Consider the following 23,073-nt stretch of genomic DNA (forward strand, 5'->3'; position numbering starts at 1 on the left):
AAATACCCACATTATAAATGTCTACAAAATCTAGATACACTAAAAATACTGGAAAGGAAGGTTTCACCAATGCACACAAATGCATATTAACTCTGCTAAAAGAAAACAGTATTTTAATTGCGATCTGAGAGTGAATGGGATAGAGAAGTGACTAACTGTGGATTTTTTGGCATAGATAAGGTTAGTATAAACTCTTTACTAAGATGCAAAGGTTTTGTTGCATGAAGAAACAGTTCAAAATATTCTTGGACACAGTGGGTTTTTTTTAAAAGAAAAAATTAAAGGAAAATAAGGGAATAAAACATGTATTAAGCTTTCCTTCCATTCTCCCTTCATAATTATTCAGTTTTAGAATACTTGAGAAAGTATTACTATTAAAAGCAGTAAAATGTTTTTATATACAGACATTTAAGATTTCACTTTGCAGGCTTGCTAATCTATTTATACCTTAGAGAAATACGTATGATTTTGCATTTCAGAAATAGGGAAGTAAGGTGGCACAAATGTTACTGGAACACCCTAATGTGCTCCAATTGAAACTGAGCTCTTGATTTATACGTCTTCATAATAAAAAAAATCAATGTTTTTATTAGAGGTTGTAAGTATAGCTGTCTTTGGGTAGAGATATGGGTGTTATGAGTTTGTGGAGGAAAAACTTCCATTGGTCTCCAGAAACTCTGATGTAACTGCTGGTTTTAAGAGTTTGAAAATGGCTGCTTGTGCTCTGTGAGTCTAATTTTGCTGAAAGCTCTCTTCAGGCTTATGACAGGCTAGGGCTTTTAAGCTTTTCAAAGCCTCTTGGATCTGTGCTTATATATAGAACTTCCATTCATGCTTACCATTCAGTGTGGATACCCAAATACAATCCTTTGCCCTAGAGCACAATGACGTAGACTTGCAGCAGCCAGATACCTATGGTGGTCCATTTTTTATATGGAAGATTACTAGTGTATCCATTTAACTATCTATGCCAATCGAAAGCGCAACCCCAAATACAGGTTCTTCTTTTGTTTCCATAGATTGTGTACAAAGATGCCTGCATAATGAGTAGGAAACTTATTAAAGTGGCAACATTAGTTTAGTTTTGAAATTAGATTTTTGAGGATCGTTTTAGTTCCTAAAATGACAGCTTTTTTAACCATCTTCACAAAAAGGAACAGCATCCATGGGTTTATAGTCATAAAAACCTTATTAAATTTAATAAATCTACTTAATCTTGTGTTTTAAAATGGATGTTAAATGTTAAATTATTCTTATGAATTACATGCACAAACCCTCCATAGTTTCCTTTAACTCTTTATTATGTGTATCAGAATACATGATTTTTGAAAGAAGTGTGTGTGTTTAGTTTGAAAGTCACAGAATCACAGAATTAAGTAGGTTGGAAAAGACCTCTGAGATCATCAAGTCCAACCTATAATCTAACACCACTTTATCAACTAGACCATGGCACTTAGTGCCACATCCAATCTTTTCTTAAGTACCTCCAGAGATGGTAATAACACCACCTCCCTGGGAAGCCCATTCCAATGCCCAGTCACTCTGTGAAGTCTTGATAAAGTGTTTGTCTTCCTCTGTTGTCAGTCCTATAGTAGCACAGCAGATGTTTTGTAAATTATAAAGCAGAACTTAATTTTTTTATTTGGATTATCTTATTATTAACTTTTCCTGTTAGGAGAAAAAACAAGAATGGGTAATGGGGCCAAGAACAGAGAGTAGAAGTGCTTCAGTTTAAAAGCCATAAAAACTGTTATCCATTAAGAACAAATCCACTGCCACAGGATAGTGTTCTGAAGCAAAATGCAGAATTTTTTTAAGCCAGGTGAAGCAGTTTCCAAATCCAGACTTGTATGGCTTGTTTTTTTTTTTGTCTGCACATGGGTAACTGCTCAGTTCTCTGGTTTCCTTCACTATCTGGATTTTTCTTTGTGCTGTGGTATTTTTTGCTACCTCAAATTTGTTCCATGTCAGACTTCTTTTAAGCCCTTTTACAGTGAATCATTCCTCTACCACATGAATGTCTAGATATGCTTATAGGCATATCCAGAGTAGAAGCTGTGAGCGTGATCATGTAGGAGATATATATACACAAGGGTGATTGTGATTTCAGTTCTATGTACACCTTAGATTTTGCAGCTAGCATAGAACAGTCAGGGTACAGCTTGATTAAAAGTTAAGAGATACACTGTTCTCAGGTGAATTTACCCCTAGTTTGTTTGATATGCCTCAGCATTTCACATCTCTTGAAACAATCCTATGTCCAAGATGCTGTCTAGCATATTCTGCTAATTCAGTGGGACTGGATTTCTATAGCAAAAAATCATCTGGATCTTTGTAAGGTAGAATCATGGAATACCCTAAGTTGGAAGGGACTCACAAGATTTACCCAAGTCCAACTCCTGTCCCTGCATAGCACAACTTGAAGAATCACACCGTGTTCCTGAAAGTGTTGTCCAATCACTTGAACTCGGATAGGTGTGGTGCTGTGACCACTTACCTGGGAAGCCTGTTCCAGTGCCTAACCACCCTCTGGGAATAGAACCTTATTCTAATATCCAACGTAACCTTCCCTGACAGAGCTTCATGCTGTTTCCTTGTGTCCTTTCACTGGTCACCACAGCTCCTGTCCTTCCACGTCCTCTCATGAGGAAGCTGTAAGCTGCTATGAAGTCTCCCCTCTGTCTGCTCCAGGATGAGCAAGCCAAATGACCTCAGCTGCTTGTTTAACTCCCCCTCAAGGCTCTTCATCATCTTTGTAGCCCTTCTTTGTATGCTCTCTAATAGTTTTGATCTTTCTTATATTGTGGCACCCAGAACTGCCCCCAGCACTTGAGGTGAGGTGGCCCCAGCGCAGAGCAGAGCAGGATAATCCCCTCCCTTGCCCAGCTGGTGATGCTATGCCTGATGCAGCCAGAACATGGTTGGGCCTTCCTGGCTGTTTGGGCACTTCTGGCTCATATCCAACTTTCCATCAGCCAGGACCTGCAGGTCCCTTTGTGTGGTGCTGCTCTCCTGTGTCTTGTTTCCCAGTCTGTCTGTACATCCAGGGTTGGCCCATCCCAAGTGCAGAACTTGGCACATGTCTTCATTGAACTTCTTATGGTTTGTGATTACTCAGCCCTTTAATTTGCTGAGACCCCCTGTTCCAGGGCCTCTCTGCCTTCAAGGGAGCCAACAGCATCTTCCAATTTATTATCATTTTCAAACTTAGTGTACCTTCAAGTCCTGCATTTAAGTAGTTTATGAAGATGCATTCAAGTGATTTAGGAAGAGCACAGGGCCAAGGATGGAGCCCTGTGGAGCCCCACTAGTGACAGCTCACCAGTCTGATGTCACCCCATTGACTGTAACCCTTTAAGCCCTACTCATGAGCCAGCTGCTCACGCACTGCATGATGTGTTTATCCAAATGTATGCTGAAGGATCCTGTGAGAGACAGTATCAAAAGCTTTACTGAAATCCAGAAAGATTACAAGTGGCTTCCCTTGGTCAGCTCAGTGTGTTACCTTCTAATAACAGGAAATCAGATTTGGCAAGCAGGAGTGACCTCTTGTGAACCATTACTGGTTCTGACCAAGGACTTCTCTGTCTTGCAGTTGTATTTCAGTGACTCCCAGAAAAATCATCTCCAGAATTTTACCAGTCAATGAAGTGAGACTGAGACCTGTAGTTTCCAGGGTCATCCTTCTTGGACATTAGAACTGGGTTAGCAAAAACTTGAACACAGGACACAGGAAAAGTAGGATAGACAGGCTAGGAACAGAAATTTCTAAACTCTGTTATAAAACCTGTAAACCAATAAAAAGAGCCCCCAGAACCCAAACAGAACAAACTAACCAACTCAAGACTATTGTTTTCTGTTTAACTGGTTTTGTTGTTTTTTATTTTTTTAATGTGTGTGTATTTTGTTTTCCTTTCTTTGGGAATGCAAAAGCTTTTTGTAAGATATGTTTTCTGAAAGTGCAATTTTCTTCCCATGCTTGTTGGAGTTTTAAACAGTTTATTACCAGCACTTCTTTTCCAGGTCATTTCTGTCCCTGCCCAAATGCACTGAAACAGAGAAAGATGGTGTTACAGCCAGCTCTTGCTCATATTGGCTGTAAATACTAGTCATCAATTAGATTTTTCTTGCTATAATTTTGTCTCTTGGTGTGTTTTTGATTTGTCCATAAATGTTATATAAATAATCACTATTAATTACTTAATTGGAGATGTCCGTATTTGCAGATGTCTCATACTAATCCATGCACACATAGCTGCTTTATAGTTCTGCATATTGCAGCAATCTGTTTTGAATTTAATGAACTAGCTTGTTTGCATGAAGACATCTTAATATGCTTTCTAAAGAAAGTACTAAAAACACAGGCAAAGAGAAAAGCACGGATGCTGTTTCTAGGAATCATTGAATTACAGTCCTTATACTCTGTTTCTTCTAATTTTTTTTTAACCTCCTGTAGAACTTGAATAAACAACCACTTCCTGGACCCACAGAAAACAATGGAAGTGAACTTGTGTCTCCACAGGTACATGGAGGGCATGGGGGGTTTGTTTCCTCTTTCACTGCTGTGTTGTCATTGTGTTACATTGGCTTAAGTGCCAAGTATATGTCTTCATGCTGAAGTAGGGGTGATAAGTACATGCCTGTCAGGATGCTCAGGTATTTTGTTTGTGTATAATGCCATTAGCTGGTATTAAGTATTGTCACTGCTGTGTGGAGCTTTTTTTTTTGTAAGGACTGGTTAGCAGACTGCCAGCATTGAGATGCATCTTGCTTCACATCAGCATAGGATACAGAGCATTAAACTCACTTTTAAAAGTAGAGAACCTATTGCATGTCTGGAAAGCCACCTTCTAGCTGAAGGAAAAGACCTGATAAGCTTAAAATATTGTCACTAGTGATAAAGATGTAGGTAATTTTTCAATATGTCTCAGGGAAACATTTAGCTTGCTGAAATGGAATTAGCAGTGGCTTCTGGCACGTGCCTCCCTATATTTGATTGTAGGGGCAACATTGTGCAGTAATGCTTTTGCATCACTTCTGTAGCACCAACAGTAGAGGTTACCACAGCACAGATCTTGTGGTGTAGAATAAAGTAAGTGCTATAGCTGTATAAATCAATAATTTAGTTTTATGTAAAAAACAATAAGCCATTTAAAATAAAAATAAGAAAAGGACTGTTCAAGATGGCTTGCTAGAACTATAATACAAAGACTTCTACCATTAATTTGTTCCCTTTATCATAGGAAAGTATCTGTGTCTTCGAGATAAATACAGTCTTCTGTGTAAAACATCAAGAAGTTGGTCAGTTATATTTTTCAAGTTTGAGTCAATAGTAAATGACCATTTATATTAGTTACACATTCTTCACTTTTTAGAGAGATTACACAGAAATGCATTCTTCTAAAAGTTTAAATCAGAGCTGTAGTTTATTAGATTTAGTTGCTATTTGAAATTGCACACACCTAGTAGTTGCATGCTTGATTTTTCTGCACATCTCAAGGAGATGGTTCTTCTAAGGGAGTGGCAGCTATTTGGTGTCATGCATATGTTAGACAACAGTATTTCTTTGCACAGGTCAGGTCTCTTTCCTGGATTTTAGTATGTCTGTCTGCCTAAAAGCAGTGCAGAAATAATTACTTTCTTTGAATTTTTGCAGCCAAGCGACAGTCAGTCTTTTGCCCAGAGGCTTCAGCTTCGAGTCCCATCCGTGGAGTCTTTGTTTCGAAGCCCGGTCAAAGAGACCCTATTTCGCTCTTCTTCTAAAGAGTCCCTAGTACGAAGTTCTTCAAGAGACTCACTGAATCGACTAGACTTGGAAGCCCTCAGTCCCACCTTTGATTCACCTTCTGACATTGAAAGTGAAACGGAAGAGCCTCTGGGGAATATGGACAGCTTCAGCAAAGAGCAGTTGCTGCAGCGTCTGCGTAGAATGGAGCGCAGTTTGGGCAACTATAGGGGAAAATACTCAGAGGTAGGCAATGTGACCGGTTTAGCTAGGCAGAAGGGGGAAAGAGATTATGCTGAGAGATACTGCAGCAGTGGACAATCTTTTTGTTTTCCTATTTGGAGCAAATGTTTCAACTTACAACTAACATGGAAGTTAAATTATTCTAAGTCTAGTTACTTTTGACCTAGATAGGTCAAATGTTTTTCTGGTAATAAAACACGGAAACCTTTTTCTCTTGTTGTAAGTTATTTTCTGATGTCAGCAGTAGAGGTTAATTAATTGGTTACACAGAGCAGACCTATTAAGATTTCAGCTGAAAGCATCTAGCAAGGGATGGAGTTCACTACAAAGATTAGTATGACTTGTACTCCCATGACACCAAATTTATATTTTTTCTGCAACTTGTTCTTGAAATGCACAGTGTATATTCTCACCATGTGCAATAGGCAAGCATTCTGTTTTCAAGAAACAAGTTCTATTCTTCATAATTTCCAGGTATTCCCTGGGAGGAATTAATTCAAACCTCTTATTTTTTTTTCATATTTTAGTGAAAACCAATTATATAAGTAGTTTCACTACTCATTTTCCCAATTACTGGAGAAAGTGAAGTTATCTAACTGATGGTGGTATTTTGGTATTGGGTTTTTTTAATTAGTTTTGGGGTTTTGTTTGGATTTTTGTTATTTTTTGAAATGTATGTTGTATTTAAAACTGGACGTTTGTGCTGTTTTTTGCAGTTCTTTTAATGTTTGCTGCCCTCAAATACAAAAATTCCAGTGCAGACTTTTGTCGAAATCCCTGGAGTCTAAAATATGCATACAGTGACTGCAGTATTCAGCATATGCCTGAAAAAGCAGTTGTCTCACAGTAATTTTACCTTCATTTCTAGCTAGTGTAATAAGTATTTTAAAATATTTTTGTAAATAGTAGTTGCTAAAATGAAAATTGTTCCATTTGTGGGTTTGTTTTAGCTTTTTTTGCTTATTTGGGTTTTTTTTGTATTCGTGTAATCTGCCCACCAAGTCCTAACTTTCTCTGTCAGAAAGGCTTGGGTTTTTTCCCTGGTTTTGTGAGTTTCCTTAGTTTAATTGAAAAGAATTGTTTTGCTGGAGCTTGGAAGAAACTTGTTTCAATATATAATGAGTAATGAAGGCAGAAATCTTTTTTCCCTCTTAAAGTAGGATGCAAAATTAACATCTCAGAAATATGGTAAAGGATACCACTCATTGCAGTTTTGATTTTCTTAAAAGATTTTATTTTCTTAAAATTCTGATTTTCTTATTCTCAAATAAATATGACTTTGAAATTAAAAGTAATTCTGAATTCTGAAAATGTTTATTTTTTTAAAAAAAAAGAATTTGAAGATATATTTTGATTTACTGATTTCTGGTTTTGGTGTTTTAGATTTGATTTTCTTAAATTTTTCTTCAGTTTGAAAACAGAATGTTCTAATTCCAAGTGCCATTATGCTACTTCAACCTAATGCTACTTGGCAGTTGTAATCAAATATTTAAGTAAACGAAATTGTGCAGTTACTCCTTTTGTCAGCTTACAGTGAAAGGAAATACTGTCCACTTTCAATCTGTCTTTGCTGGATATTTGCAAAGCATATGGGATGAGAACATTACACTTTTTTTTGTTAAATTTAGAATTTTTTTTTAATGCATGCTTTTTGTAAAATTAGCTTTGCTTAATCTCCCTGGGACAGGTACTCTTACAAGTGCTCACCCCTGTGGGGTAGCTGTCGGGAGTGTAACTTTCTGATACTGTTGGATTTCACCCCCAGTGTTGAAGGATGGTATGTGGTATGTCATCTCAGGGAAGGGAAAACTGTGTATGAATGCTGAGTAACATCATTGTTTTGTCACGTAGGATTGCATATTTTTGACACATTGGAGATATATTATAGATACAAAAAAAAAAAAAAAGAAAATTTAAGTATATTTCTATCGAAAGAGCTTTCTCAAGTGGAGCGAAGAGTTTGAAAATGCAGGTAGTGATACAACTAAGGAAATTATTTTGATGGCTATACACAGGTGTATTACCATCTTTATATCCAATTTGTGTATTTTAGCTAGTGTCTGCTTATCAAGTTATCCAGCGGGAAAAGAAGAAGCTACAGGTAAGCATTACTTTTTATTCTCTCTTACCTGCATGCTTTTTTGAATCTTAAAATGTGTAATGACAATACAGATTTAAATTTCAGTGTGTTGTGTGTATGTAACAGAAGATGATTTCTTAGCTGGCATTTCTAAGGAAGCCAAGGTAAAATTAATTTGTCGAAATAGCTGTGAAGTTTTGTACTCCAGCCTTTTTCTTGCATCAGCTGACATCAGGTGATAGATTGATAGATTGCCAACCCACAGTTGGCTGTTTATGACAGTACTTCCACATCAAGCATGACTTGAAAGAGAAACAAATCATTACATCTGTGAATTTTTAAAATTTATTTATCCATTTTAAAATTACATTTAATACACCTGATCTTTATTCTTCCTTTTTTCTTAAGAGCATTCTGAGTCAAAGCCAGGATAAAGCACTTCGCAGAATTGGGGAATTGAGAGAGGTAATTTCCTTTATTGTTTGCATGTTTACTTTATATCACACCTACATAGGATCTTTTTCTGCCTAGCTTTTGACTTTTTTATTCACAAAATATTTTCTGTTATAGAGTAAGGTATTTTACTGGGTTTTTTTTTGTTTCTTTCTTTGTTTTGCTTGTAAGGGGTTACTCCTCTGGCTTGCTTCCTATTCAGCAGGTTTTTGCTATGCTCTTAAGATAGAGCAGTGCATCACCAGCTGAACTACTTCTCTTGTTCATTGTGAAATAGGTAGAAGTACATGTGGTTCTTTCAGTATTGTTGGGCCCAGCCACAGATGTGTCTGTGCAATCTGTCACTTTTTCATTAATGACAAATACTAATTTAGGGAAACACAAGTTATAGGCACATTTTCATAAGGATTTCAATGACTATAAAAAATTTGGAAAATTAAAAAAAAAATCATCTTTATCTCAGTTGTAATACTTACATTGTTTTATGGATTTCAGTACAGTTTGGTTTTAATCATAAAATCACACAGGTTGTGTTGTGACTTGCCTCCTTAGGTTGTAGTGAAATTAAAAGGAGAAGCTCTAGTGTATTTGGAAATTATAATAAACACAATGGACTTTAAAAATGTGTATTGATGAATAGGCAGAGCAGATCAAAAGAGCAAGTTGAAAAGCACCATGTTGTCAAGCCCTGGTGAAGCACAATGTGTCGCTGAAGCCTTTTGATTGCCTCAGAAGCTAGTGCAGCACCAGGTTTGGAAACAGGCATGCAAAGGCCTCTGTCCATGCCCTTATGTTGCTGGAGAGCTGGGTACCATTTAGCCCAAAGTCACAGGCTTTGTCTTATGACTGCACACCTGCTTCTGGCATGTGCCATGCTGTGCAGCAGCACTGGCATGGAGGTTCTGGCATGGAGGTTGCAGGAGCCATTAGACCATGGTGAGGTCCCACATATGCCTGAAGGGAGACTCACTCCAGGCAGCTGGGTGTTTTCCCTGCAGACAGGGACCAAAACCTGTCCCCTTCATAATGAGGGATGGTGACTGTGAGTGTCTGGCCATGTGTGTACTCAAGGCTCAAGCTCACCCACAAGGAGCTATCCCTGTGACTAGTCATGCACCCAGTCATTTCAGGGGAGGTCACTGGCAAATTGATGGGCACTCTTCAGTGATCCCAGGAGTAATGCAGGTAAGCATGCTGTGAGTTGTGTGTGTTATTGGGATAGCATTTTGGTTCACATCTGTGCTGTTTCTGCCCCAGCCGCTGAGATCTGTGTGTCAGTGCTGGGAGTATCGTGCTCATCTGAGCTGTGTCTGGACTGTCACCATGTCCTAAGCTAAACTGTCAGTGCATAGGAGAGAAAAAACCATTGCATTAATGTCAGATTTGGCTTGCCATAGTTGTATCTTTTCCATATCTCTGCAAGGTCAAATGAAAAAGCTTATTCTGTCACAGGTCTATATCTACATGCTCCTGTAGGATTAGTTTTCCAGTTTATTACTACTTGTTAAAGTCAGGAAAGCATATGTGGAACAGAGTTAAAATCTTTGGCATATGACAAGGGGTTGGATACGTGCATTTTATGTTTCACTTCTGTCATAGTCTCTGTGATTCATATATGTAGATAAGTTATACATCTGTCTTTTATAGATATAGATATAGATATAGATATAGATATAGATATATAGATATGTGCAAATTTTAATTTAATTCTTACCTGACTTGTAAATTTAAAGATTCCTTCAAATCTAACACTGAAATTTTTTTTCATTAATTGATACACTTCAAAAAGTGTTTTTCTAGTTTTTTGGAAGCCCAGGTGTTGCAGTATTAGGTAAAACAGACAGTGAAGGAAAAATTGCAAATAAAATGATAGGTTTCCATGGTGGAAGCTAAAATGGTCCAAAGTAGTTAATTTACTGATGTTGTAATTTGTTATCAGAAATTAATTTTAGTAATCCTTTTCTCCATCATACAATCCATTTCCCCCATAAATATGTTGAATCAGGCAAGTTTCTTCTAAGAGGGCCATGTAAGAGTAAAGTAGTCTTTTTTTAGGCTAAATTGCCTGTGTGACACGATCCCTAGAAATCAATATGTTTTGGCTTATCTTAGTTTTCTCCTGTTAGGAGTAATTCCTCAAAACCAGTCTTAAAGCAGTCTTCAGTGTTCTTCTCAGAAAAGGATCAGAAGGGACTCTGAGATCCAAAGAGGACCATTTCTGTGTTGGTTCAGTAAATCTCTTTGACACTTGTTCTCACACTGGCCTGCTTTGCTTTGTTTGAAAGGAATTGCTTCTAAAGCTCAGAAATACAGGGCAGAAGTGTGATCAGTAATTGCTGAGAACATGAGGCAATGCAGTGTTAAGAAGTGGATATAGCTGGGAAGAGAAGAATGGTTTTTGCAGCGTTGCTTTCCCTCTCTGTCCTGCCTGTGCATGGCTGGGCAGACTGAGCTCATACAGCTGTGGTTTTCAAAGCTGTTATCAGCCTCATCTGTGCAGGGCATTCACTTCTGGAGGCAAGGGATAGATAGCAAGACAGCATTAAAACAAGATTTAGAGCTGGAGGAAACCAGCGCAGGAAGCACCCAGTGCACTGTTTTATCTCATTTGCTTTTTCATGCTTTCTTTCTATCATCCTGTGTCTTTGGCTGGCTAATGGAACTCGTGTTTATGAGTAGTGGTTGCTTTTATACAAGTGATTTTTGCAGAATAACAGTCATAGAGGCATTCTTTTCCTGGGATAAATCATGGGGAAGATATATATGGATGAAATAAATATATAAATAAAAAAGATTTTAAAGTTTCTGAAAATATTTGCAGTGCATATGTGGTTCTGGTTCTGTCAATAAGCAGTTAGATGTGAATTAATTTAAGTACATTTATTTTCTGTTAGAATGGTAATTATTTAAAGAAATTTATATGTTTAAACTTTAAAAGCATAGGAAGTAATTAGAGGAAATCTCCTTTAGGAAATATGTTACAAAAGAATTTGTTACTAAAGAATTTAGGCAATATCTACAAGTTTCTAAGAGTGTTCAGCCAAACAAATGCATGCAAGTATCAAGTAAAGCCACGTGTTTAAATTATTTGGCATTCTCTGCCTTTCTCATTTGAGATACATTTGTGGAATAAAAAGACCAATTTTCTTCTCTTATACATGGCATTTGTCATTTTAGAATGGTGCCATATTGAATGAGCATAATGAATTTTACCTTTCTGCTCTTTATGTTGACTTAATTTGGTGGTTAAACAAAGAATCTATGAAAGTGCAGTCTTCAGCTTCCATGAGAAATGTGTGCATGGAAGACAGTTTTTCAGGAGCAGGCTTGAAATGATCCCTATACGAACTTACTTTAAGGAAAAAGAATCCTTGATAATTTTGCATCAAATCTCAACTGCTCACTGCTTTAATGCTGGTATTATAATTGGATGCTCTTATTATATTGTGTGGAATGTTGTATAGTAAAAAGATATATATACCCTCTATGGCTGTATTTTGAGATCACAACTATGAAAGAGATATTTTAGATATTATTTCATAATATTTTCATAAGTCTTTTAAGTTCACATTTCAGTATATATTTGAGATGTGTATGTATTATCAGGAGCTCCAGATGGATCAACAAGCTAAGAAACATCTCCAAGAGGAGTTTGATGCTTCCTTAGAAGAAAAGGATCAACTTATTAGTGTCCTGCAAACTCAGGTAAGATAATTTACCCAGCAGATGTTGTTTAAAACTGCTCTTCTTACTTTTTCTTTTTAGTTACATATTTCCTATAATGCATATCCATGTTTTATTACAATTGCTCTGAAGTTGTAAAGCTTCTTGTCAATTTAGGATTTTATAGAAATTAAGTGTGTCTGTTTGATAGAGGATACATGTGTAAAAATCTCACTCATGTTAAATATGATTGACTGATTTGCACTTGAATACCTTTGTGATGTTTTTGTGATCAAGACATCAACATTAGCAGATGTCTGACCTAAAATTGCTTTTGCAAAATTCATGTATTTTGCTTAATTGGTCTTTGTTTCTCTACCAATAGTAATTTTATTTTTGTTAATGGGAACATAATTTTGACTTTTAAAAAATGGTAAAAAATTCCAGACAGATTTTTCCTCTTTCTACTTGCTAATATCAAAATTAATTTAACTCTTTCCAGTTTAAAAGATTAAAAATTTATCTGATTACAGTCCTTGGAATTTTTAACACAAAGAACAATTTGTTTAGGTGTCCTTGCTGAAACAGAGATTGCAGAATGGACAGATAGGCACTGAATTGCCTCATGAGAATGTCCAACCAGAACCACAAGTTCAAAGTCCAATGAAAGAAGTCAGTGCAGAAAATATTGTGGAACCAGGAAGCAATGGTAGGTATTTTGGCTTTTTCAGGAGACCTTACATTATGGGGAATAAACCTGCTGTTATTTATGATGGAGTAACAATATTTAGGGCTGACCATATCATAGTAAGGATGTATTTTCTAGAGGAAGACAACTGTTTTGAAAACCATCTGGCTGCCAGAGGACAGGATAACCCTTTTAAGAAATTAAATTTACATAAGAGTTTAGATCTGGTATGTCTTTTCTTTGTTGATATTGGTAATACATTGTAATTATTGCTTTCTTGGTCGGTATTCTTACTATCCCTACTTAATACTATTAAGAGATTCTCTCCCCAATAAGTGAGGACCTATTCCTGGAGTTTAGAGAGCAGATTAGTTGCCAGTCTCTCTTCTTGTTTGTGAGTTTAGGGTTTTCTTTCTCTTGTTTTATCAGAAGAAAAAATGAAAACAAAGATAATTTTTTATATTCCTGCTATTGAATAACCTAAGTGTTCCTCACATCTGGACATTGTTTAAATTAATGGGATTTTCCGTGTTGTATATATTTGATTACTGAACAAGGGACATTATAATGCTGATATAATAAGTGTCTTTTCATTGGTACCCTTCATGAAAGGTAGGGTTAAGATAGATATAAACATACATCTTGAAACTTTATTTATTCAGCATCTGCTATGCTTTTATTTTTATGGGTGATATGAGGTGTTAGGTGAGAGATGTTCTTATCTAGTGCAATGATTTCTGTACTGCTTAGTTAGTAATGAAAAATTGTGATTCAAGATGTCTTCTGGACTGTAGTGTGTCAGGCATCCACCAAAGTGGCTATCTCACTCTCCTTCACAGCTGGACAGAGGAGAGAAAATTTAAAGAAGGATTCATGAATTGAGATGAGGCCCAGGAGAGTTCCCTCATTAAATACTGGCCAAAACAGGCTTGAATTAGCTCTCTCCTTCCCAGCTCTATCTCCTTCCCCAGTGGGGCAGGGAGACAGGGAATGTGGTTTTATGGTCAGTTCATCACCTGTGGTTTCATCTGCTGCTCAGGGAGAGAGGTCCTTCTCCTGTTCCACCCTGGGATCCCTCCCACAGGAGACAGTTCTCCAAGAACTTTCCCAGCATGAGCCCATCTCATGTGCAGCACTCCCTGTGAGCTGCTGCAGTGTGAGCACATCCCACAGGCAGCAGCCCTCCCATAACTGCTGCAGTGTGGGTCACTCTTCCACAGGGTGCAGTTCTTCAAGGACAGGCTACTCCAGAGTGGGAGCCTCTCTCCATGGGCCTCCCACAGGGTCACAGCCTCCTCTGAGGCATCTACCTGCTCTGGCAAGGGTCCCCCATGGACCTGCAAGGGCTGCAGGGGCACAGCTGCTTCACCATGGTCTGCACCACAGGCAGCAGCGTAAACTCAGCTCCAGTGCCTGAAGCACCTCCTCCTTCTCCACAGATCTTCATGTCTGCAGAGTTGTTCCCCTCACATGTTATCACTTTTCTTTTCTTTGGCTGCAGTTACTGTGCAATAACTATTTTTTCTTCTTAAATTTTTCATCACAGAGGCATTACCCCCATTTCTAATTGGCCCAGCCTTGATGAGCAGCACATCTTCTTTGGAGTTTTGCCAGGGATTGGCTCTGCCAGACATGAAGAAAGCTTCTGGCAGATCCTTGTAGAAACCACCCCTGTAGCTCCCTTTCCACTACTGAAGCTTGGCCATGCAAATCCAGTACAATGCCAAATATTCTTGCAGCCTCCAGAGCATCAGAGCGGAAGCAGACAGTAAAATACAGTAAAATACTACCGAATGTGCTGTTTATACAGTCATTCAAACTGAAATGGAGTAGGTTTAACTTATAGACATGAGAAAAAATTCTTTACTGTGAGGGTGGTGAGGCACTGGAACAAGTTGCTCAGAGTTGTGGATGCCCCATCCTTTGAAAGACCAGGCTGGATTGAACTCTGAGCAATTTGTTCTATTGTCAGGTGTTCCAGCCTATGGCAGAGGTTGGAACTAGAAGGTCTTTAAGATCCCTTCCAACCCAAACCATTCTGTGATTCTATGAGTACAACTCAGAAAAGCACTAAGTATAACCTTTATCCTGCTGAATGTACTATTGCCAACCTGAATATTTTAGACCTAATGTCATACCCAGCCTTGGGAAAGCAAGAATCTGTGCATGGCACTTGAGAGGTATGATTTGCTTTGCTTCACGTTTTTTCCTACTTGTGCATATTCTGTTAGTAGCAGCAGGCAGGTTTATAAATCATGATGACTGTTTAGTTGCATAAAAGACCCTTGTTGCTTAATAGCTTTCTGTTGAAGCCGATAAAGTAACTGGGGTTTTGTAAGCTAACTCGGTGTGAAAGACTGTGCTTACTATTCTGTGTATGTGTAGAATGTTTCTGGCATTTACAGTAGGAACTAAGAAGTTTTGCGGACTTCACACAACTTTCTCTAGAGACCTGTGAGTCCATTGTATTGTGAATGATGAATGCAGATCTACATTTTGGAAATGGTTGCATATGGTAATGTTGGTATGTTGTATTATAGAGGGTAATGAAGATTCTGTTAAAACACTGGAAACTCTTAACCAGAGGGTGAAGCGCCAAGAGAACTTGCTACAGCGTTGTAAGGAGACTATTCGCTCACATAAGGAGCGCTGTGCCCAGCTGACCAATGAGAAGGAGGCACTTCAAGAACAGCTGGAAGAGAGGCTTCAGGAACTGGAGAAAATGAAGGTATGGAGAATGCTCTTGGCTTTATGGGTAGCCTTGAAAATACAGTAACAACTCCAGTATTTCCAATATTTATTGATATGGCAGACCATGAAACAAACTGTCCCTGTACTTTTTTGGGGATAAATGTGAAAAACCCACCTGGAATTAATACACTCAGCAATTATTCTAGAGTGGTGAAGTAGTGTATGAAACCTTACTGTATGAATAATCATTAGAATGGTATCAGAAATAAGTAGTTGTGGGAAATTGGGTTGAGAAAAAGACTTTCTTAACACAGAAGACAGAAGGTAAAGTGAGAGAAGTGGAGCAGAGCTAAACCTTTAAGACATAGTGAATGAGGCATTAATTATGTAAATTAAGAGAAAAAAAAGGAAGACAGCACAGATCGCAATATAGGGAAAATAAGCGCAATCCCAAAGCTAATAAACTATCACTTTCCTCAATTTCCTTTTTAAGGCCATTAATGCTGAGTGTGGAGCATAAGTAAGGTATCATAAACCTGAAAATGTGCTAAATATAGCTGTATTTAACTTTAGTTACAGAGATCAGATTCCCATCTCTATCTTCATCTCTGACCACTAGCCTGGTTGGAAAAAGCTTTGAAAGACTCGAGTATTTTAATGACATTTTCTAGAGCAAGGCTGGTAACAATCATTCATGTTGCTTTGCTGAGATCCTCTTGTAAACCAAGATGCAGATAATAAAGCAGAAATCTTAGACTTATTTCTCGTTTTGCTTTAGCAACTCAAACATCCATGTGGGGTGGCTGTAACAAAGCCTTCAAGCCATAAGGCAGCCTACCTCTCGGAGATATAAAAGTAATTTAAAACTGCCCACTGCAGTTTCTCTCAATTGTGTTCTTCCTCTAAGGGATAGTGCAGGATAAGAGCCAAAGCTAAGCTGTTTGTCAACCAGCTTGTGGTTGGGATCTTTTTTTAGGACCTTCACATGGCTGAGAAGACTAAACTGATTACGCAGCTACGTGATGCAAAGAATTTGATTGAACAGCTAGAACAAGACAAGGTAAACAAAGCTGTAGGTTTTGAGGAAGATTGTTTAAATCACTGAATATCTGGCTCTTGGTATTAGAAGCTTGTTTTAGAAGCCTCATGGTTTCATCTATGCTTTTCTAAACAAGTAATTTAAGCTACTTAAGAATTTTATTGTTTAAGTCTGTTAGGTGATATGTAATACAGCAACATGATATTATTTAGGATGAAGCAGATATACTGAATTCACTCCTTGATACCAACTCTAAAACAGAAAAACAAACACGCATGCATTTGAGATACAATTAATTTAAAAATAACCAGTAAAGTAACTGTACTTTCCATAGATGATAAGGAGATTCTCAGTTTTTAGCTCCTTAAAAGTTATTTAATCACAGCCTTGGTACCTGGAGTAACTTCTGGTCGTGTCATAAGAGATGTGACTAAGATTGCATGGTGTATTCTCAAAGAAGTGCAGACTCTACTTTTAGTTTGGGTTTTTTTGCAGAATATATGTTTCAAAGGAAAGTAGCTGTACTAGAAGGAGGAAAGTTTTGCATGGTCCACGTTTGCTGGAGTTCTTTTCATCACTAGATTAATTTTGGATGCTCATAAAAATAATTCCTATTCATATCTCCTCTTTGTTAGCATTTTCTGTTTTTTGACATTGAAAAATCCCATGATCTCTAATCTTGTAGTAACAGACTACAGTTTATTCGTTTATTCCTGGCAAGGATTTTGCCCTGGCTTGAAATTGTTTCAGGTATGTGTCTTATTTATTTGCTAGCTTTTTATCACAAGGACCTCTTCCTTAGGGCATGGTAATTGCGGAGACAAAGCGGCAAATGCATGAAACATTGGAAATGAAGGAGGAGGAGATAGCCCAACTGCGTGCTCGAATCAAACAAATAACTACAAAAGGCGAAGAATTAAAAGAACAGAAAGAAAAATCTGAAAGAGCTGGTAAGAATATACATAGATTGTTGGCTTTCATATTTGTACATCAGAAAGCTTCAGTGTGTTTTTTTTTAACAGTTGTTGTTTGGAATGGATATTAAGAGGTGCTCTTTTTTCTGTTCTATACATCACCCATACTACCATCATTACTAATTTCACTTCTGGATAGAAGAGTTTAGGGATGCTTTTGACTGATTTGTCTGTTACCAATAAAACTGGATTTAGGATGGAAACTTCTGAAAGGCAGCTCTACTTCCCTGTTTGTAGGAGAAAAGATTGAAGTCTTCTGATCTAACTTAAGAAGTGAAACTTGCATCTACCCATAAATTGTCATTATAATGCCACCAGGAATTCACATAGAAATCATAGCAGAAAGTGTATGAGTTTGTGAAGAAGTAAAAATGTTATAACCATAGTAAGCATTTTCCTTCAATTATTTTAATGGAAGCTTTTCTGATTTAAGTGAAGCAACAGTGATGATTCCTTTTGCTTCAAGCTTGTAACAGAAGAGCATTTATGTAACTGGTATATGATGTAGTTTGCTTTTAATGGAAATCAGGTAACATTATGTGTGCTTGGAGTTCTTTTGCATGAAGTTAAACCATTGTTTTTTAAACAGTGAAATAGTTTTGTACTACATCAGAATTCTTTTAGAGTAATTTAGTTTGTTCTTATGGGCACATAAAGAAGCTCAGTCTTTTAGCAGAAGCTCATGTGTTACTTTGAGTAAAATATACATATTTTCTTTCTCTGAAAAGCAATGAGGAATTCAAACAATACAGTTTCTAGTGATTTCCTTTAAATCTATGTAGATTTAGATTAGAACTTGCAATTTTAAAATTTAATCTAGATAGATCATTCTGCTGTAATGCAGAAAAGCAGCTGGAGCATCCATCTTGTCAAAGTAACAAACATTTTGATTAGGTGCCTTCCTCTCCTACCCTTTCAAGGTTGCATGTGTCTTTTTAGTTCTGGAAATTCATACTTCAGAAGTCACTCAGTCCTGCTAAAGTTGTATTTCGTTTGGTACTGGGAAAGTAGGAAGCTCTTCACGATTAAAAAAAGAAGATGAAGAATCTGTTAGTACTTCTGTAGATATGAAGTTATTGTTATAGTTGTTTGCAATAGTTTTTTTTAAGGCAGGAGAAACAATTATGAATTATTAATGTGTTGTCTACACATGCTAATTAATACAAATTTCTTCAAGTTTGGCTGGCCAGAAGCTGAAATCAGGTTAGAGGTGACTCTGTAGACAACTGGAAAACTTTCTGTTGTGAATGAGAAGTAATGAGAAGTAATTTAATTTGAATGAATATTGTGTTTAGTACACTAGACTTTTCTAGGGGGGGATTTGTGTATTAAATGTGGTCTTTTTTAAACAAAAATTTTAAATACTTTGGCTCATTTTACAGTGCATAAGTATCAACTTTAAGTGCATTTATTTATTATAGTCTTTTAAACATGCATATATATGTGTTGGAACCCTTGGAAAATTAGTTAACACTGATTTTAGGACATAATTGTAATGTGACCTTTACTAGATTTTTCTGTTACATCCGTGGCTTTATACATTCCAAAATTACTGTAATCTACAGTGTTAGTGTGGTTCAGTACACTAAAGTTCAGCTAAATTATTTGAGAAAACTACCTTGCATACTGGAGAGCCTGAAATAGTTTTTTAGGCCCCAGCCTTTGAGTTGTAACAGTTCTATGCATTGGGCAATTTCATGTATTTGAGGTCAACATCTGAAGTTCTGTTTTTTGGATAGTTAATGTGAGGTGACTTTGACAAAACCACAGAATGAGTAGGGTTGGAATGGACCACAGTATGTCATTTGGTTTAACCTTCCTGCTCTGCTAGGGTCATCATAAACCACATGACCTGCATTTAGACTATTAAATTCTAGACATCTCTTTCTGTATCATGGTTTAGTGAAGAACTAAATCCATGGAATGAAGTAGAAATGTTAATATAATTTATGTTATAGCTAAATAAGGATAAGTATATTGCACTTGAAATTTACTTCTGTACTCCTTCCTGGAGGCTAAAAAGTGATAGTTTTCCATGTCATCTTGCCTACTGTTACATCTCTGGCATTTTTCTTTGTAAATCAGGACTTCCATGAATTGCTCCAGTGTTTGATTTAATGTGAATGCATTTTTGTGTAATGAAATAGTGAAAAGATATGTACGCTTTTTTTTGTTGTGTTGTGTAAACTGTGACTTGGTCTCCCCGGTTGAAGTTCTTTTTTATTTTGTAGTTAGAGGTACATTATGTTGAAATCTCACAGAGCATCTTGTTTTTGTGCATCCACACATGCCAATAAGTGAATCATGGTGCCTTTCCCAAGCCTTGTATGAACAGGACTGGGGTAAGGGCTCTGGTTTTATTACATCACACACTGGGGGCTTGAACTGGGTTCTAAAAAGTAAATTCTGTGCTTCTCAGGCACTTCTACTTGAGGTAACTACAACACTTTTTTTGGTTTAATTTCAACAAAGATCTTTTTAATATTTATAAATTTCCAGGTAAACTTGAGTTTTTTTCTCCTGAGACTACCTAGCATAAGTACTTCATGACTTCTCAGGATGCAGATTACTGACCTATTTATATTCTGCAGGCAAACAAAGTCTTTAGAAAGCAAATCCTATTTGTAGGGAGCATTTCTTCGGCAAGCTTAATTAACATATGCTTAGCACCCTTCTTCAGTAAAAAAAACCAAAGACTAGTACTGTGCATTTTAAGTCCAGCATAGATGCACAAATCAACTATAGGAATGATTTCAACCTTTTTTTTTCAAAATTTGGACACAATGCCTGCTCTCAGTCCTCAGAAATCAAACGTGCAATCCCTCCTTTGCCAGCCAGTTTACAAAGCTGGTTTGCTTCCTTGACAATTTTCAGCACAAGGAGGCACTGTAGGCCAAGAGAAAAGGTGTGCAGTGCCAGCAGGGGAAATGAGAAGGCTTTGCAGCGCACCTGGGTGTTACTCTGAGTGGGAGGGACAAGGCAAAAGGAACCAAGATTTTGATACTTCGGAGTGGCATCGGTAAAGTCGTCAACTCTCCAGCACGTTTTATAAAAAACAGCTTTGCAAACTTTGTGCACCTTAAAACTCTGCTCAGGCTTATTTTTTGTGATTTACATAATGCACAGGAAGGTTTTCAGGCTTTGTCACATGAATGGGGTTTTGCAAGACTCACCTGAGATTCTGTTGGTGTGCTTGTTTCTATTTCTGACTTGCTAATGTGCCTTTGTGAGACTTCATTCAGCCAATACTTGGTTGAAAGATCTTCCCTGAACAAAACTTCTGCAGGCTGGAGAAGAATGCAGAGGCAGTGCCTTTACTCTCTGCATTCAGAGTAGGAATATTTAAATAAAAACATGGACTTTATTCCATGTTTTGATACCTGATAGAATTAAAATCGCTCAAAGATCCAAAGTAACAGTGATAACAGAGACCACATTCTGTCTGCTTGATGATAGTTTAGCCCTTTGCTGAACTTGGTTGTGTCCAGCTACACTAGAATTAACTACTTTGAATGAAAATATTCTGTTTTGCTTAAGGGCTGAATGTGCCTGAGATGCATATAATTTAACTTTTAGAGAGCTAACTGTGTTTCTGTGAAGTATTGCTTCTTTGTGCTTTCATACCCTTTTGGCTTTTTAACCATCAGCTTTTTCCTAGTTTTTGTATTAGCATCCTGCTTGTGATTATGGCGTTGCAGCTTTTGTACTGCATGTTGCTCAGCAATTCCATTTCATGTTGTGCACCTGGATCTTCTCTTTGGCTGGTCTGTGGGCTATGGCAAACATATTCTCTTTCCCTTTGCAGAAGTAACAGGTTTCTCAAATGAAAATAATGTACATTATGCTCAGAACAAGAATCGGAAAATGTGTATGGAAAAGTGAAATAACTTGATGTTCTACTTGCAGGCTTTAGTTACAAACTATAATTTTTAAAGGTCCATAGGGTGGGGTCTTTTTTTGGTTTGATAGTTTTTGTTTGCTTGTTTGGTTGTGGTTTTTTTTGGTTTTGTGAAAAGATAATGCTGTAATACTGAAGGACTTTACCAGTTTTGTTTGGCCTGCTTTTGTTAGGACTGAGAGGAGCATCAGGGAAGTCATTACTGTTCTCCAAACACAGCTCTGCAGGCTGTATCCAGAATCAACTTGTGCCTTGTGGCAAGGAGGGAGAACTTGAGTCCTGCAGATTGCAGGTGGCAAATGCCTTGATAGAGCAGTGAAGAACTGTGCAAAATAAGGAGCTATAAGCCTCGTGCATGCTTGTATTACATTTTAGATTGTCTCCCTGTTTGAATTAATCTCTAGTGATCTTAATTTTTTGTGATAGATTTAGCATTTAAGCAAAATGTGAAGTGGAAAAGTGGATACAGTAGTCTGCTTTGGTATTGCCAGAGTCAATAACAGCTCCTTTTAATTTTGCCTTAAAACATGATTGTTGCTGTGAGCAGTCAGGAAAAGCCTTCCTCAAAAAACAGAAGAAAATTCTGTAAAATATCAGAATTTTGGTGAATCTAGTTTTATGAAATAAGTTACTTGAAAACATAATTGCAGCATTGCCTTAAAAGTATAGACTATGATAAAAATCTTCAGGTTTTAATGTTGTAAAAAGATGTAGAATAGAAATTACTGCTCACTTCTCAAACACATGTCTGAATGTTATTAAAGATAATTTCAAAAAATCAAAGATTGCAATTAGTGCTGTGAATGCCTACTAACTAACAATGAATCAAAAAACTAAAGATGTGTGAGTTTATTACAATTATCTTTTGGGGACAGAATTTATTGGAAGAAAGCTTAGCATGCTAAATAACACTTCAAGAAGTATTTTTTTCTGTTTTCTTGCAAAATAGACTCCAAGTAGTCCAGGGTGTAATAGAATAATATAATTTAGGGGGTTGTGCTCTGATAAATTATAGTCTTAATATTGGCGCTGTGATTTTGAATTTTACATGCCAAAATTCTGTTTTGCAAACTACTAACCATATAGTATAGTAGAGTAGAATTCTAACCATATAGTATAGAGTAAGTGTTCTGAGACTGGATTTTTCTAATATGCTGCAGGGGTTTTCTACATTCATGATCCATTCAGGAAAAGAGATTTCCCTAATAATGACTGAACCCTAGTCTTGTATAATTCTGTATAGTGTCTGACATCAGTTGTAGTGAGTTTTAGGGGTATTGAATAAATAAATAAGCTCACAATACTGGAATTTATTTGCTTTCTTTTTATATATAAATTATCATCTGTGAAGTGAATAAAGCATGTTAGAATACTTCTCCTTAGCGTGAGATGAAGCTGTGGAATTATTGCTTCTACTTCGTAAATTAAAATATGTTTCAGTGGGTTTGTGCATCCTGTGCAAGAGTAAATAAATTTCAGCACTGCAGCTTGAGTGTTCTTTTGAAACAACTTATAGCTATTCATGTTTTCTTGGAACTTAACTTTTAATTAATATTAACTTTTTTTTTTATTATTTTTGCATTTTATTTGTGAAGTTAGAAACACCAGACAGTCTTCTT

At 36.9% G+C, this 23,073-nt stretch overlaps 1 protein-coding gene across 2 annotated transcripts in view; it reads left to right on the plus strand.

Annotated features, from left to right (window-relative positions):
• The window catches only part of GOLGA4 (golgin A4), a 68,478-nt gene that overhangs the window by 17,995 nt on the left and 27,410 nt on the right, over positions 1 to 23,073 (plus strand). Inside the window, exons 3-12 of one of the 2 annotated variants that reach the window (XM_062491645.1) lie at positions 4,457 to 4,522; positions 5,657 to 5,971; positions 8,022 to 8,069; positions 8,457 to 8,513; positions 12,108 to 12,206; positions 12,735 to 12,873; positions 15,393 to 15,580; positions 16,520 to 16,603; positions 17,385 to 17,532; positions 19,878 to 19,898. In XM_062491645.1, the coding sequence (XP_062347629.1) occupies positions 4,457 to 4,522; positions 5,657 to 5,971; positions 8,022 to 8,069; positions 8,457 to 8,513; positions 12,108 to 12,206; positions 12,735 to 12,873; positions 15,393 to 15,580; positions 16,520 to 16,603; positions 17,385 to 17,532; positions 19,878 to 19,898 (1,165 nt within the window). The remainder of the gene's footprint in view (positions 1 to 4,456; positions 4,523 to 5,656; positions 5,972 to 8,021; positions 8,070 to 8,456; positions 8,514 to 12,107; positions 12,207 to 12,734; positions 12,874 to 15,392; positions 15,581 to 16,519; positions 16,604 to 17,384; positions 17,533 to 19,877; positions 19,899 to 23,073) is intronic. The other variant, XM_062492517.1, reaches the window with a different exon arrangement.

The sequence above is a fragment of the Cinclus cinclus genome, chromosome 1 (genome assembly GCF_963662255.1).
Source record: "Cinclus cinclus chromosome 1, bCinCin1.1, whole genome shotgun sequence".
In the NCBI taxonomy this organism is placed as follows: domain Eukaryota; kingdom Metazoa; phylum Chordata; class Aves; order Passeriformes; family Cinclidae; genus Cinclus; species Cinclus cinclus.